Below are 15,427 nucleotides of genomic sequence, written 5' to 3' on the forward strand. Positions count from 1 at the left end.
AGGGAGTAGGTAAAGCAGACATGGCCATACTTTCTGGAGTGTTTGTGGCAGAAACAGATGTATACAAACTGGTCATGCAAGTTACAGAGGCAAAAGGGGTAACTAGTGGGGAGAGAGATGTGGGCAGAGCCCATGTGAATGTTGTGGACAGAGAGAAATCCTGTGGCTCTAAGGATTTGGGAAAACAACTTGCAGAGCTGGCCAAGTTCATGTAGGGAAGGTGCCATGAGATGGACCAGGGCCAGAGCTAAAAATAAGGTGGTATTTCTGTTCCCAGCAAGAGCATTAGAGTCTGTGGGGTTTGTGTGGTGGGAATAGAAAGGTTTGAGCTGCTGCCAGGCCAGAGAAGAGAAGGAAAAGCCTGAAGTTGGGCAGGAAAGAACTGAAAGTAAAGCTGGTCAGAAACAGAAGAAAGATTCCAGGCAGATAAAGCCATCCTACTGGAGAGCCTGGGCTGGGTCTGTGTACTGCACCCCTGGAGTAGCAGACAGAGATGGCTCCAATAATCTTTCCATGAGCTGTTGAGGCACCTGAGGGTGTGGACTGGAGCAGAACAGGAGGGATGCAGCCCGAATGGACAGTCACTGCATGTGGAATGCCTTCCACAGCCATCCCGAAAGGTAAGTTTTTCCTTTCCTTTTAACAGATTATTTAAAAAATTCAAAAAAGACTCACATAACCAGGAGCCACCCAGCAAGGAATGGGCAGAGCTGGGACAGGTTCCCATACCTCTCTCTCCAGGCAGCACTAGTTCCATGTGGACCCAGAGCGCAGGATGCGGACCGGGGTTCCAGGGAAGGAGGAAAACTTTTCTGCTAGCCAGAATTCCCTACCAGCACAAAGGCCTGCCTCAGGGTGATGGGGGGTGGGTGACCTAGTGCAAAAGCTGCCTGTTGGGGACATCAGGAGGGACTCTTAAGATCTCTGAGAATCTGTGCCACAGGGAGCAGCATGGGAGCCTGCCAGGGTTCAGCTGTGCCCATGACATGACCCTGGTGTGGGAAGGAAGGAATCTCAACTTTAGAAAAAGTGACAGAATAGTCACAGCCAGTCCCTCATGGAAATTGCCTATTCATAGAGCAATCACTCAGGCGATATGTCATCCTAAATACCATCACCGAGACAACTGAAACAGAGTCCCAGACCTCGCACCGCTGGCCATTGCCTAAGGAAACAGGGCCCTGAACACAAAGGGAATCCAGCATTCAAGATAAGAGAGGAGTTTGGTGCGGAAAGCAAGGGCTGACTTATGGGCTGTCTCCTAAGTCTATGAGGAGTTCGAAGAGAGGTCAACAAGACGTGGAGAACTCGGAGGAAGTTCCTGGTTATAATAATTACAATCTAATTCATAACAGTGTTAACAAATGTTCTTTCTTCAGCTTTTACTATGTGCCGGGCACTGTGCTAAATGTTTAGTATGCATAATGTGATTTAATCCTCAGAGCAGCCCTGTGAAGCGGGTTTACCATCAGTCCCTTTTGCAAATGAGGAGGCAGGCTCAGATGGGTAACAATGTGTCCAGAATTGCTCAACTAGTGTGTGGCTGGGCCTGGACTCAAGCCCAGATCTGTCAGTCTCCATATCCTATGTATAACAATGAGGAATTAACACTTCTGTAATCTCTGTAGTAATATGGAAATATCTCTAAGATAGAGTGTAATTTTCTATTGTTGGTATAACAGATTATCACAAATTTAACACATATTTGTTGCATATATTATACTTTGGCAAGTCAGAAGTCTGACACATGGGTCTCACTGCACTCAAAGATCAAGGTATGGGCAGGGTTGCCTTCCTTCTGGAAGCTCTAGGGGAAAATTCTTTTCCTCCTTTTTCAGTATCTACAGGCTGCCAAATGACTCAGTTTGTGGCTTCCTCCATCTATAAAGACAGCACTTTGTCTGGGTCATGTCTCTCTTACCCTCTGTCACATCTCCAATTTTAAGGATCCGAGGAGTTCGATTGGGCTCACATGGATAATTCAAGATAATCTCCCCATCTCAAGGTCTTATTTGGACAAGCAATCTCCAAAACTGTGAGCTAAGTAAACCTCTTCTCTTTACAAAGTTACTTTGTCTCAGGTATTTCACTATGATGACAAAAATCTTACAAATACAGTATTTGTTCATACTTGCAAAAAGAAGGCTATATAAAAACCAAATGAGATCTTGGATCTGGAAATGGGAGTATCAATTCATATTGTTGACAGCCAGATCCTCAAATTCCAATCCCACCAAGTTCCTAACATTATCCCTGATCCAAGACAGGAGTTGCTGCAGGAAGAATGGGAGTTTGCTCTAAACAGGAAAGTTGGTGCAAACAAAGAGAATGACAGGCTCAAAGTTAGAGAGAGATAGGAAATGAGCCCAGTGGGTTCAGAGAATTAAATGCAATGCAAACTACTAAAGGCAATGTGGGAACTTAGATTCTAGAGTAGAAAAAGAATATTAGTGGAATAACTTGTCAAATCTGAAAGAATCTGAAGTCTAGTTAAACAGATGGTCAATAGGAAATATCAATTTCTTCGTTTTCTTTCCCTATGTTTGAAGGTATTTATTATTTGGTTACAGAAATATATATATATATATATATATATATATATATATATATATATATATAACAACTCTTATAAAAAATGTTATGTAAATAATATTATAATTATGCATAAAACAAAATAAAGCTGTTCACTGCATTGCTCAAAACTTTTCATTTCATAGTTTTGGCCAATACACCATGTTAACATTGGAGTGTAGGAGTTATACTGTCTTTGTAGCTTTTCTGTAAACCTAAAAGGGTTCCAAAATTAAAATTTTAGTGAGGAGGGTAGAGAGCAGAACAGCAGGAGCAAATAAGTTGCCAGAAGTGGGGAACTCAGGTGACAGATGTTGGCAGAAGCTAGATGAGGGACCCGCATGCCATGAGCTGGAGTTCTGGCTTCATTGTCTCCAGGCAATGACTCATGGCAATAACTCACAAGCTCCAATGAATGTTTCTTACCTTCAAATTCATCCTAATTATATGTCACCTACCTACATCCTCCTGAACCCACATACAAGTCCCAACTTATACACACACACACACACACACACACACACACACACACACACACTGACCCTCTAGGAGAAGCCTGAATCCAAACCACCCCAGACAGAATTGGGGGAGATAAGACCTCAAGGAGATTATAGTCTCTGGAGAATCAATCAAATATCCCATAAGACACAAAGAAATTATCAGCAAAATGGATTTAGTGACTTCACTTGCCCTTGGGTGGAAACTTCTCAGGGCTAGCTCAAGCTGAGCAGTATGGAAATTGGGAGGCAGACAAAGGGCTAACTAAGCCCAAAGCCCCCTGCCCCACCTGTAAATAAGGTTGCTCCAAGGTCAGTCCACACTAGTACCCTCAGATCTCTGGACCTCTGCTGCCCTTCACTCCCCTACAGTCCACTGATTGGTGCCTACCACATAATGCATCCCCAGTTAGAAGAAGAGCATCTCCTGAGCAAGACCAGAGTCCAGCCTACTCCAATACTTAGAACTTGTGCAGTAAATGTGTAGTAAACACATGTTGGGCAGTGATGCCCAAAAGTCAGATAATTCACTCTACAAAGAGCAAAAACGTCTCTTTAGGCCAAAACTCCAGGACTCTGAGGCTTGGGCCCATTTAACATTTTATAATAGCCAAGTTCACTGCCACTATCCCATGAGATTCAGAATAAAAGTTAGGTTTTTAAGCACCCTTTCACTTTACAGAGCACTTCCACATTCAGGAACAATGTTTTGATTCTCTTGCAACAGTGACATAGGAATTCTACTAAGCCTTTTCTTAAATTTTTTATTGAAGCATAATGATTATACATTATAGTCATAGTTCCAAGCTGCATTTCCTCATACATAAAATGGGCTTAAAGAAAATGTGGTATGTAAACATAATGGCGGTTTCTTCAGCCATGAAGAAGAACGCAATTATGTCATTTGCAGGAAAATGGATGGAACTGGACAACATCATGTTAGACAAATTAAACCAGACTAAGAAAGTCAAGAGTAATATGTTTTTTCTCATATGTGGAGTTAGAGAGGAAAAAGGAAAAAGGGGATCCCATGAAAATAGAGGGAAAACTATTATGGTAAAGGAAGAAGGCCAAGGGGCGGGAGGAGGAGGAGAGGGCACTGCAGAATGAAATTGATCAATTTATGTGCATGTCTGAATACATCACAACAAACCCCACTATTATATACGATCATTACTTTTTTTTTTTTTTTTTTTTTTTTTGCAGTGCTGGGGATTGAACCTAGGGCATTGTGCTTGCAAGGCAAGTACTCTACCAACTGAGCTATATCCCCAGCCCTATAATCATTATAATATATAATGGTCCATGATATTTTCCTATAACTTCTCTACCCTTCTATACAGGAAACACTACACACACACACACACACACACACACACACACACACACACACACACACACTTTTCCTCCTCCTGAATCCAGAAGTTCAACTAGAACAGAAGTCACCCCCCCATGGGCTGCCAGTTCCTACCACTGAGCCCAGGGCAGGCCTGGCCAGGGCACGTAGATCCATCCCCACCCTGATGGTGCAGAAAGAGAATGATCTCCCTTTCTTTGCAGCCATGGAAAATGAGGTTCAGAAGGGCCAGGCAGATTCTAGCAGAGATGAGACCAAACTCACCTCCTATTATCAACCCCCTAAGATTCAGAGTGTCAGCTTGCTGTGAAGACCTTTCAGGATGGCAAGACCCCTGGTAGGGTACCTGCAGCCCCTTCGACCCACATTTACCAACAAAGGACAAAAATGGAGAAGAGAAGTAGGTGCAGTGTTGCATTCCTATAGTCTCAGTTATTTGGAGAGCTGAGACAAGAGGATTGTTTGAGCCCACAAGATCAGGGTCAGCCTGGGCAATGTAACAATACAGTCTTGGAGAGGGGGGAAAGGAGCACATACTGTCAATAGTAATGTATCCACTCACCTCATGAATAGGCAGTTTAGCACCCAGGCTCTGGGGCCAGACCACCTGGGTTCAAATCCTGGATTTGCTGCTTCCTAGTGAGTTAATGAACCTCCTTGTGACTTGTTTTCTCCATTCATAAGATGGAAATGATAAGCCATCAACCTCATAGGGGGTCTACATATTAAATGAGTTTTTATACAGCAGTTAGAATCTCATGTGGCACATAACATGTGTCCATCTAAGTGTTAGTCCTTGGGTTATATTTTTTCACCAAGCATTTGGAAAGTACCTGCTATGGATACAAGAGGGGCTGGTAATCAAACTAGAGAAATTTTTTTTAAAAAATATACATGCAGTCTGGAGTTGTGGCTCAGTGGTATTGTGCTTACCTAGCATGTCTGAGGCACTGGGTTCGATTCTTAGTACCACATACAAATAAATGAATAAATAAAGGTCTATCAACATCTAAAAAAAATATTTAACGAAATAAAATAAAATAAAAATACAAATGAAACTACCATCCAGGACAAAACTTGTTGAGTCTAAAGGATGGTTCAGAAACAAATTATTATAGAAGCACACTGAGAAGGAGGATCAGAGCAGACTGGGATGGCTGAGGATGCTGGGGAAGGCAGGTGCTGAGCTGGCCTCAGAGCGGTAAGCTAAGATGAGGAAGGACCAGGAGGAGCTGGGTCTGAGGAAAGGAAGTGGGGAACACAGGGGTAGATGTGGGATTTCATGTGGTGTCTCCAAAGAGTGAACAGAATTATAAATAGAGGTTAAGATGAGAGAACAAAGGGTCTTTATGCTGTCCTTAGAATCACAATATCAGATTTTCATACATTTGCTATTTATTGTGTACCTGCTATGTGTCAGACACTGTTCCAAGCACACAGAGTACATCAAAGAACAAAACAGCACATGGCCTTTACATTCTAGCTAGAGGAGGCAGATAAATAACAATACACATTGGAAGAAACCCCTACTTCATGAGAAGGTGTCAAGTGCTTTGGAAAATCATTCAGAAGCAGATCTCGGTAAGAGAAGTTGGGAGGTCTTTGAGCAGAAAAAATAAGCAGGAAAGAGTCAAGCAAAGCTTTAGGAGCATGATGAAAATTTGATGTTAAATATTAAGTACTTATAACTCCTCCCTGCCCACCCTCTTCTTCCATAAAAGTAGGACAGACCTTGAGAATATCATTTGTTTTGTTGAACAGGGGTAGGGAGAGGGGAGGGATTCAAACTAGAAATACCCAGCTAGAGCTAAATTGCTCCACAAGGACATATGCAGAGGACATCCACTGGGTAAGGGTTGGGGAACAGGAAGTAAGGTCCTAAAGACTGGTAGAGGCTGGGCGGCGATACTGGGGGGAGGAGACAAGGGTGGCTGCCACCGAATGGAAGTCTGAAGAAAGACAAATCCAAAAAGGATTTTTAGAATGGTGTTACTGACATGTGAGATGTGATACCTTATCTACCCATCCATGGAATCTTGATCAAATTCACACTACACATAGGTAGTTTCCTTGTTGAGTGTGTGTGTTTAATGCAATAAAAAGACCTTCTGGGTGAGACCAGAACAACCTAGGGCAGCCCATCAATCCAATGAGGTGTGCAGACTGGAAGGTAAATGGCAGGGAAACAGGTCAGAAGGTAGGACAGTTGCCTGAATCTAGGATGAGTTTCGAGGATGTGGCCCCTATTATGGGAGGTGGCAAGAAGAAGGAAAGATGAGAACCAAAGTGGGGTGGAAGACCTGAGGTCTGACCTTTGCCACTTAATCACTATATTCTGCTTTAGGCCTGGATTCTTAACTTTTAATAGGACAACATCTGTGGCACCTCCTAGCAATACCATGAGAGATACTAGGAAAGAAGAATCACATTTGCTTAGCAGGTGCAAGACTAGTGGAAGGAGGAAGAACCCCAGATGATGTGGGGTTTGGATGCTCACTGATGCTAAAGAGAGAGGAAAGTCAGTTTTAGGTTTAGGAAGCCCTTAGGGATTAGGACCTCTGGTCCTAATGTTTATTTTAATAACTGTGTTCATTTCCTACTGGTTCTATAACAAATTATCCAAAAATTTAGTGGCTTACAATAATACATATTTAATTATTTTACAGTTCCACAGGTCAGAAGTCTAAAATGCAGAGTTGCATTTGCTCCTCCTGGCAACTCTAGAAGAGAACTGGTTTCTTCCCTTGTTCCTGCTTCCATGATCCATGGTCCTGGGCATGTGGCCATGCATGTGGCATGTGGCCTCTGCTTCTGTCCTCAGATCTCATTTTCAAGTTCAGACCTTCCTGCCTTTCTCTTATACTGGACTTATACTTTTAATTATACTGGACCCACCAGGATGGTCCAAGATAAACACCCCAGTTCAAGATCCTTTAATTTAATCACTTTGGCAAAGTCCCTTATACCATTTAAATAAAGTGGCACATTCCTGGGTGTCAGGTACTAGGGTGGGGCATATTTGGAGAGCTGTTGAATGAGTATCATGACTTGAATTTATGCAGAGGTGAGTCAAACAAAGGAAATGATAAGAAGAAATGAATGCTTAATACAGGAGCTGAGAGAAAAGCAGAGGCCTAGGGATGAAAGCCTGAGGAAGACATTCTCACTTGCAGTTATTCCACAAATGTATACAGAGAGCCCACCAGGTCAGCAAGGGACCAAGAGTTCAAGAGAACACAAATTCATCAATGAATGTGTATTTTGGAGGAGCTCACCACCAAAATGTGCACACATACTAGAAGATGAAGTCACACACAAGAGATTCCAACAAGGTGATTCATGGAGGAAAAGATTGGAGTGATCGTGGAGGGCTTTGTGAGGTGGTGGAGAGATAAGAGGGCTCACTGGGAGAGAGAAAAAGAGATCCTTACTAGATGGAGACCCAGATCTATGAGCATGACCAGACATGCTTGTCTCTTTAACTAGATGAACAAAACCAGATCAGATGCTCGTACCAGATCCACTAGGACAAAAACATAATCAATTTAAGTGTCACCAAATTCAAAGACTTCCACAATGTGCCCACAAGCGATATAGAGCTTGACTGTTCAACCAGGAATGAGCATTCTGAACCTCAAATATCAGATGATTAACATGGGATTTGGTTTTCACAAAAGCTTGCCTGGGAACATGCACAATTCTTCCCAGTAAAATTATATACACAGTCGGAGAGCTCAACCCTGGGTGTGTCATTCCTGTTCTCTGAGAAGTAAAGGGTGTCCACACCCCGCCTTTTGAGTATATATACCTTTGCTTTACTGTACTTTAGTAAATCTTTTGCTTGTGCATTGCTTTCTATATGCCCTGAAATTATTTTCAGTGGCATAAGTCAAGAGCCCTCCCAGGCCCAGTTGAAGTTCCATTGCCCTTTTGGAGGGACCTTCTCAGACCTCATCTGTGGTGACAGTGGCACAGGAGCTTACGAAGAAAAGCAGCAAAGAAGTTTCTAGAAGTAAAGATGAACCAAAATGGCCACTGATATGGTGGCTGGGAGGGCCTTGGTGGTCCATGAGACTGGACATCCTGCCTGTTGCCCTATAAAGTCATTGACATCAGCTGGAGGGATGAATAGTCCCCACCTGTGGGTGTCACTGATCACTAGACTGCCTGGTCCCTGTGTGTTCAAATCTTACCACCAGGGGGGGCACAAGAGCCAAAGTGGACCCCAAGCTGAGCCTGGGGTTTTCCATAAACAGGATGCCCTAGGGAAGGGAGTTTTCCCACTCCAGCTCCACAAAGCCTGGAAAGTCTTGCCTCCATGTGATCTCTGACTCAAGGGCTTACCCAGATTTTCCTCTTCCACTTAAATCAAACCATATTTTTTTCCATCTCTCCTTTCCTGGTTGTCTGCAGCCTTCCCTGCAGCACTCTGGCCCAGAGACTTAGGCACCACATAATAACAAAATGAAGAGGAACTTCACATCTCCCAATCCAAAAGGTTCATTGTATGGATGAGGCCATTGAGGCCCAGAGACAGGAGGTGATCAGTCCAAAATAAACCATGGGGTTGGAACCATGACCAAAATTCAGATCTCCTCACTCTGAGTTCCAATGTCCTTATCACATGACAAGGACACCTTGATTACACGTAATGCCCTGCACCGTGGGCTGTCTCTCATTGCTCCCTGAGTGTAAATAATAATAGTAACGATAGGCTACATTTCTTGAGTGCCCTGGCCTGCATGTGTGAACTACTCAGTAACCCTAAGAAGTTGTTTCTATTGTAAACTGAAATATTTACTGAACCCTCAAGAGTGCTTAATGCAGGAAGAGAGGGATACAAAGAAATTAAAAAAAAAAAAAAAATTTTTTTTTCTTAGATCTGTTCTAAGAAAGGTGGTCTCTGGCCAGAGCAGTATAATGGGACATTGTTTTCCTCCCCCACCTGCCTCCCCAATCCTAGTGCTCCAGCACTGTGGTACTGCAGTAAAACCATCCTCAGTGGACACTGGGTTAGGGTGAGTAACTCAAGTAAAGCATTACTGACATTCCTGTTGGCCTCTCAGCATTGGCTGAGTTAGGCTCTGCCTCTCCTTCCTCATCCTCCTTCCTCCCACCAGCTCACTCACAGTTGGTAGTTTCCCCAAAGCAGCCAGCTGCCTGTGGTTTCATGCTTCTGTGCCTTTGCACATACAGTTCCCAGTGCCTGGAATTCCCTCTCCACCTGTCTACTGACTATGCCCTCCAAAGTCAGCTACTGTGGTGTTCCCTGTTCTGGGAAACCTCAAGCTGATTTGAGGACATGCCCTGCACTTGATCCTAGGTTGCATCTCTCCTTGAGTCATGATTCCATGGGCTTGAACCTGCCTACCTTTTAGGAGATATCTCTGTTCTGCAATGAGATTCTTCCATGCCTACTATCCCCCCAATAGTTTCATCTCATTACCCTTAGCATTCACCATTACACATGGCAAGCTCTCAAGAAGCATTAGGAGAGTCAGTGTAGTGGTGCACACCTGTAATTCCAGCTACTCAGGAGGCTGGGGCAGAAGGATTACAAATTTGAGGCCAGGCTCCACAACTTAGCAAGATTCTGTCACAAAATAAAAATAAAAAGGTCTGAGGATATAACTAGTGGTAGAGCAGCCCTGGGTTCAATCCCCAGTATCACAAAAAGAGAAAGAAAAAGAAATGAAATGCTAGAAGAACAAACGAATGAAACCCTCCACAATCAAGCTTCTGCTGCTCTGATCTCTTCCTTCCTGCTTCCACCTTGTCAGATTTTTCCATTCCATTTCCCCAATCTTTCTTCAACTCTCTCTCTCTTTCACCTGAACTAGTTAATAGCCTCCTAAAAGATCTCTACCCTCTCCCTCAGTTCACCTTTCATCTCCCCAACCCCCTCACATTACCCAGCTGCACACACAACATCTCAATTTTCTGTCCGACTCTGAGCCAAGGACTGGAGATACAAACAATGGTCCTTATCCTCAAGCAGCTCACTGCCTATGCCTCCTGTCCTGCCCTCCCAATTAGTACCTAAAGTACAGACAGGGATCCACCTGAAACACATATTGTACAATACTTCATTGGCCCCTCACATCCCAAGTGCTAAGTCTGGGACCAGTGGGCTCTTCCTCACCTCCCCAACACCTCCTCCAACCAACTGTGAGCTCCAGCCCCAGCCTTTACCCTGGATTCTCCGCATAGCAAATTTCTCTGTGGGACAGTTGAGTCTTCCCAATCTAGGTCAGGGTCCTCTCCTCTGAGATGCATTAGATCCTAAGTCTACCTACGTAATCCCAAATATCACACTTATCCCCTTGTCTGGCTGGCTGTCTCCCTCCCACACCAAACGAGCTCACACAGAACAAAAATAGGATTTAATCCATCTTTTTCAGCTCCTGTGCTCCTAATGAAATACCCTCATAAAGTAGATTTGGAAACATGTTTTTGAATGAATCAATCAATGAGACAGAGGAAGTAGCTCAGTGGGAGAGCTCTTCATTTGGGAGGCCCTGAGTTCCATCTCCAGCACTGGAAAAAAAAAAAAAAAATCAATGAGACACATCTAATGATAATAAATAGAGCAAAGCAAGAACTATGATATGCTAACAGTGGCTGTTTCTACTGAGCAAAATTTTGAGTTATGGTCTTTCTCTTCTTGGTATTTTCTGATTTTCCCTTAAGAGCATGTTTCACTTAACAAAGAACACTAAAGAAAATTTCATTTTGAAAAAGATGCAAAGGAATTAAGATGAATGTCCTCACCCAGTCATGAGAATCAGGAAAGAGGTAAAGGGTCATAGAATTTTCATAAGCCAAGAGGGCAGAGCCAGTCAGCCAGCCAGCGGAACACAACACCTGCAACACTGGCCAGGTGAAGCAGAGTAGGGGTGGGGCGTCAGATGTAGCAGAAAGTCCCACGAGTGTCCTGCACTTGGACATGAATGTGAGATGGGAATTTTCAACTTAGGTCACTGAATGTAGGGAGCTACGGAAAGTTCTTGAGCAGAGGAGAAACGCTCAGAGCTCAACATCTGGGGCGTTCCAGAGGCAGCAGTGAGCAGTTAGGAACAAGATGCAAGAGGGAGGATGGGGTGGAGGAGAAGAGCGCAGAAGCCGGGTTACAAACCCCTCTTCCCCACTTGGGCATTTAAACCCCAAGTCCAAAAGAGCACTTGACCAGACCTTGGCCATGTTACTATTAGGTGATCAGTATTTGATAATGACTTTCTTAATCTTCCTATGTCTTCCTACCTGGACTGCGGGCTTCTAATTCCTCCTACTCCACACGACAATGCAAATAAGAAAACGTTCAGTCAGTAAAGGTTTGCAAAGAGATGCACAAATAAGAAATCAAGCCAGGCAGTTTCCCTTCAAATTGGGGTCAAAGCAGGAGCCGCATTCTTGCAGCCCGACTTAGGTAAGGGTCCTTTATCCTAGATGACCTGGGAAGGATCTACCAAAATGAAGGATTTGGGCCAGGAGCCCTGAATCAACTAGGAGAACCGGAAGGGCGAGGCCTCCATATAACTCCATGGTAAAAGAGGCGGAGGTGGGGGGGTGGGGGTGGCGTCCTGGAAAGACCCCAGAACGGTTGTAAGGTACAGGGCAGGAAGGAGGAAGATGGCGGGAGGGAGGGTCTGGACACCCAGACCCGTGGGAAGGGCACCCGGGCGAGTGAGGGCGACTGCTCCGCACTCCCGGGCAGCTGGTGCCGGAGTCCCTGGAACCTGGGCCCCGTCCGCCGCGGGGCGTGGGCGGGGCAGGTGGGGCCGGGGGCGGGGTCGACAGGGGCGGTATTCCACGGCACATGCGCACCGCAGCGGGCCGCGCGCCGTAAGGAGTGGCACTTTTTAAAAGTGCAGCCCGAGGCCAACCCGCAGCTTCCAGCACCTCTGTCCAGCGCCGGATCCCTCCTGTCCCAACCGCGCGCACGTCCCGGTCCCAAACCAGTCCGGTCCAGGCTAATTCATCCCGCACCATGCCGGTTAAAGGAGGTACCAAGTGCATCAAATACCTGCTCTTCGGATTTAACTTCATCTTCTGGGTGAGTGAAAGCTCCTGTCCGGGGCCACCTGTTCCCCGGTCCCTGACAGAGTCCGCGTCCCGGGGTGCCGGGTAGCTGGGAGTGCCGGTAGCTGGCACTGCCCGCGCCGGGCAGACTGGGCGAGAAAAGAAAGGGCAGAGCGGCTGCCAGCTGGCTCTTCGGCCGGGGCCGGACCCGGGCGGGACTCCTGGGCATGTTTGTGGGGGGCTTATCTGAACTAATGGGCGGGAGAAGTTGGGTATCCCGGTTGTCTGGGGCGCCAAGACCAACCTCGACCCCCCTCGCTAATCGAGGGTTTGTGGTGAGGTTTGTCTGCCCCCACCCCTGGCCCCTCGGAGTGCAAAAGGGAGAGGCGGCCGAGAGAAGCGCAGCACCTTCAACTGGGACTCAAGCCCCTGGGACAGGAAGACTGTTGGGCAACGCTGTTCGTGGCCGATGGGGTTCCACAAGGGTCGGGGCACTGGAGGAAGGCCGAATACGGGCGTTCTAAAGGACTCGGCGGCGCAGGGAGGGATTAGCAAAGAGCTGTTCGCACTTCTACACTGGAGCGGGCTTGCGGGGGATGTCGGGATCCCCCTCCACTCTGGAAGAGGGATTTTTTGGGCCCCCAGTTCTGCCAGACTTGGATTCTGAGCCGCGGTGAGAATGCCTGAGCTCTCAAAGCTACCTGAAAGACTAGCTTGTCTTGATTCTTTTTCAAGAGCGATAACTATCTTCACTGGAGAAAACTCTGGGAGAGTTGGGAAGGGGAAGCAGCGGGAGATGCCTACCGGCCCCTCCTGTGAGACAAGCCCTGCGTTTCTGCATTTCCGGAGGAGATCAGGTGCCCTCGACTGCCGGCTGCCCGCCCAGGAGGGCCTCGGCCTCGCACCCCCACCCCCACCAGCCCACCCAAGGGCAAGGCGGAGCCACAGAGAATGGGCGTTCACCTGGAGAGGACGCTCACTGCCCGCTCCACTCGACAAATTCACCTCTCTACAAATGCCGAGCCTAAGAGAGGTGACAGACAAGGAAAGTGTCCACTCCCAACCTTTGCTTGGGAAATTAAGGGACCACTAAGGACTGAAATCAGGAATCACCAGGACACTGTGTCCTGGTTCTGAGGACCACAACTGCTGCACACATTATGGACAGTATTTGCCCCTCTGAGAGCAGTAAAGGTTTTGGCAAAGTAACCCTTGTGCCACCCTTAAGAGAGATGATGTTGTTAACAACAACAAAATGCGCTTATTCCCCTGCAACTGGCCACTCTGGTCCCTAGGATCCTCAGAGCAAACCTAGGGTTAATCCTCTCCCTAGGGTGAAGTGGGGTCATTTCTGCATCCTGCAGAAATTCATCTTCTCTTTCAGGAATCCACACACACTTTAATGCCCTGTGCCCTGCTCTACCTTTGACCTGCTTTAGGGAGACCCTGCCTACAGTGGGTAACCCCTCCAACCCTAGCAGCCACCCTACAGCCAGGTTTGTTTTCCTCCACTAACCAACTCCAGGCACCACAAAAGAATGTCTGAAGGCCCAGTCCCACCCCATCCTTACTCTTTGGGGACTTTTCCTCTCTTTTCCCTAGCACAGCCTCTCCCCTGCTACGTCCCTTAGTCTCCAGCTGTCTGCCTAGACTGCATCAAGGTTTGGGACTGGGGGACCACAGAATTCTACAGTGAGCCTGCATACCCCCATCTGCCCTGTAGCATATGCGGGAGGCTGAGGGGAGGCTCCTGTGGCCACCCCATGTCTACCCAGTCTGTTGCCTGCTGGCCTGCAATCTGTCAATACTGTCTCCAGCCTGCTACCCCACTTGTATTTAGAGCTCCCTTGTCTGGGCTAAGTATTGTTGTTTAGCTATGCCATTTGAAACAGATATGTCTCATGCCGGAAGTGTGTGGTTTTAGGGTTGGGAATGACTTTACAGGTTGTACACTCCAGCTGCTTGTTCACAGTGAGGAAGCAGAGACCCAGAGAGGGGGGTGATTTGCCCAGGATCACAGAGACTGAGCCAATACTACACACTCCAGGCCCCTTGCTTTCATTCTGTCCTCTGTCTATCACAGGTAGGGAGGTAAGCAGTGAGCTACATTTTTCTGAGTTAATTATTGTTCAGATGTCCTACACTGGGGTCCTATAGAGACTAAGCCCTCATCCTCCAGGAGATGATAGAATACAGGAATGTACAGTTTTACAATCTCCAAAGCCACCCCACCCCACCCCCAAGTTCCATGATACAGCCAGAACAGGAAGCATTATCCCCATTTTAGTGATTGATAATCAGGAATCTGGTCCCTGAAAGGTTAAGTGACTTATCCAAGGTCTGGTGGCAGGATAGTTTCAGAAGTATGTCACCTTGCCTAGACGTGTTACCTTACCAGATCCTGACTGAGAATGGAAGAAGAATGGGATGAAGATCCCCCAAATTATCTCCAGGAACTGCTGGGATTATTTTGATGTTGCCATTTCTTTCTCTCTTGAGACCAGTATTTATCAACTTGGAACCTGATGTGGGCCTTGGAAAGCACACTGAGAGGGAATGAGTGACAGGGATCCAGAGAGAATCCAGGCTCAATGGGCAGTGGGGAGAGGGGTGCCTCTTCCTAGTTCCGCTGGTATTCTTCTAAGTCACTCACTCCATGATAGCTGAGCCTGCACAGCCTTCCCTTACACAGTTGTGCATCTGATGCTCACAGTCAAACCAGCAGTCTGTTTTCCCAAAATCCCCAGAGCCAAATTCCCTAGTCTCGTTTGGGTTTGTATCCACATTTCCTTCAGACTGCCCTGCCTACCTCCCTCCTCCCCTGCCCAAATAAAAAGGTTGAGAGGGAAAACATCTTACTGTGTTAGAGTCACAAACAGCACAAGTATTTCAAGCTGTGAAGTGGGAATCCAGGCTTAAGCCAGGCCAGGAATGTGTCTTATTCTGCACCCCCAAATCCTAAGCCTACAAATTGAGGGCTTTC

At 46.4% G+C, this 15,427-nt stretch overlaps 1 protein-coding gene and 2 long non-coding RNA genes across 3 annotated transcripts in view; 2 read left to right on the top strand and 1 right to left on the bottom strand.

Moving 5' to 3' along the window:
- The window catches only part of LOC306662558, a 32,493-nt gene extending 20,593 nt beyond the window's left edge, over nucleotides 1–11,900 (bottom strand). Inside the window, exon 1 of the long non-coding RNA XR_013764147.1 lies at nucleotides 11,617–11,900. This is a non-coding gene — a long non-coding RNA (uncharacterized lncRNA). The remainder of the gene's footprint in view (nucleotides 1–11,616) is intronic.
- On the top strand, nucleotides 4–11,026 carry LOC306662557. The gene is made up of 2 exons (XR_013764146.1): nucleotides 4–620; nucleotides 7,092–11,026. It is a non-coding gene; the product is annotated as an uncharacterized lncRNA (long non-coding RNA).
- Nucleotides 11,901–12,270: 370 nt separating the features above from the next.
- CD9 (CD9 molecule) overlaps nucleotides 12,271–15,427 on the top strand; it is a 33,125-nt gene continuing 29,968 nt past the window's right edge. Inside the window, exon 1 of the mRNA XM_079142380.1 lies at nucleotides 12,271–12,478. Coding sequence (XP_078998506.1) covers nucleotides 12,413–12,478 — 66 coding nt within the window. The 5' untranslated portion in view covers nucleotides 12,271–12,412. The remainder of the gene's footprint in view (nucleotides 12,479–15,427) is intronic.

This window comes from Sciurus vulgaris (genome assembly GCF_902686455.1).
Source record: "Sciurus vulgaris genome assembly, chromosome: 5".
Lineage (NCBI taxonomy): Eukaryota > Metazoa > Chordata > Mammalia > Rodentia > Sciuridae > Sciurus > Sciurus vulgaris.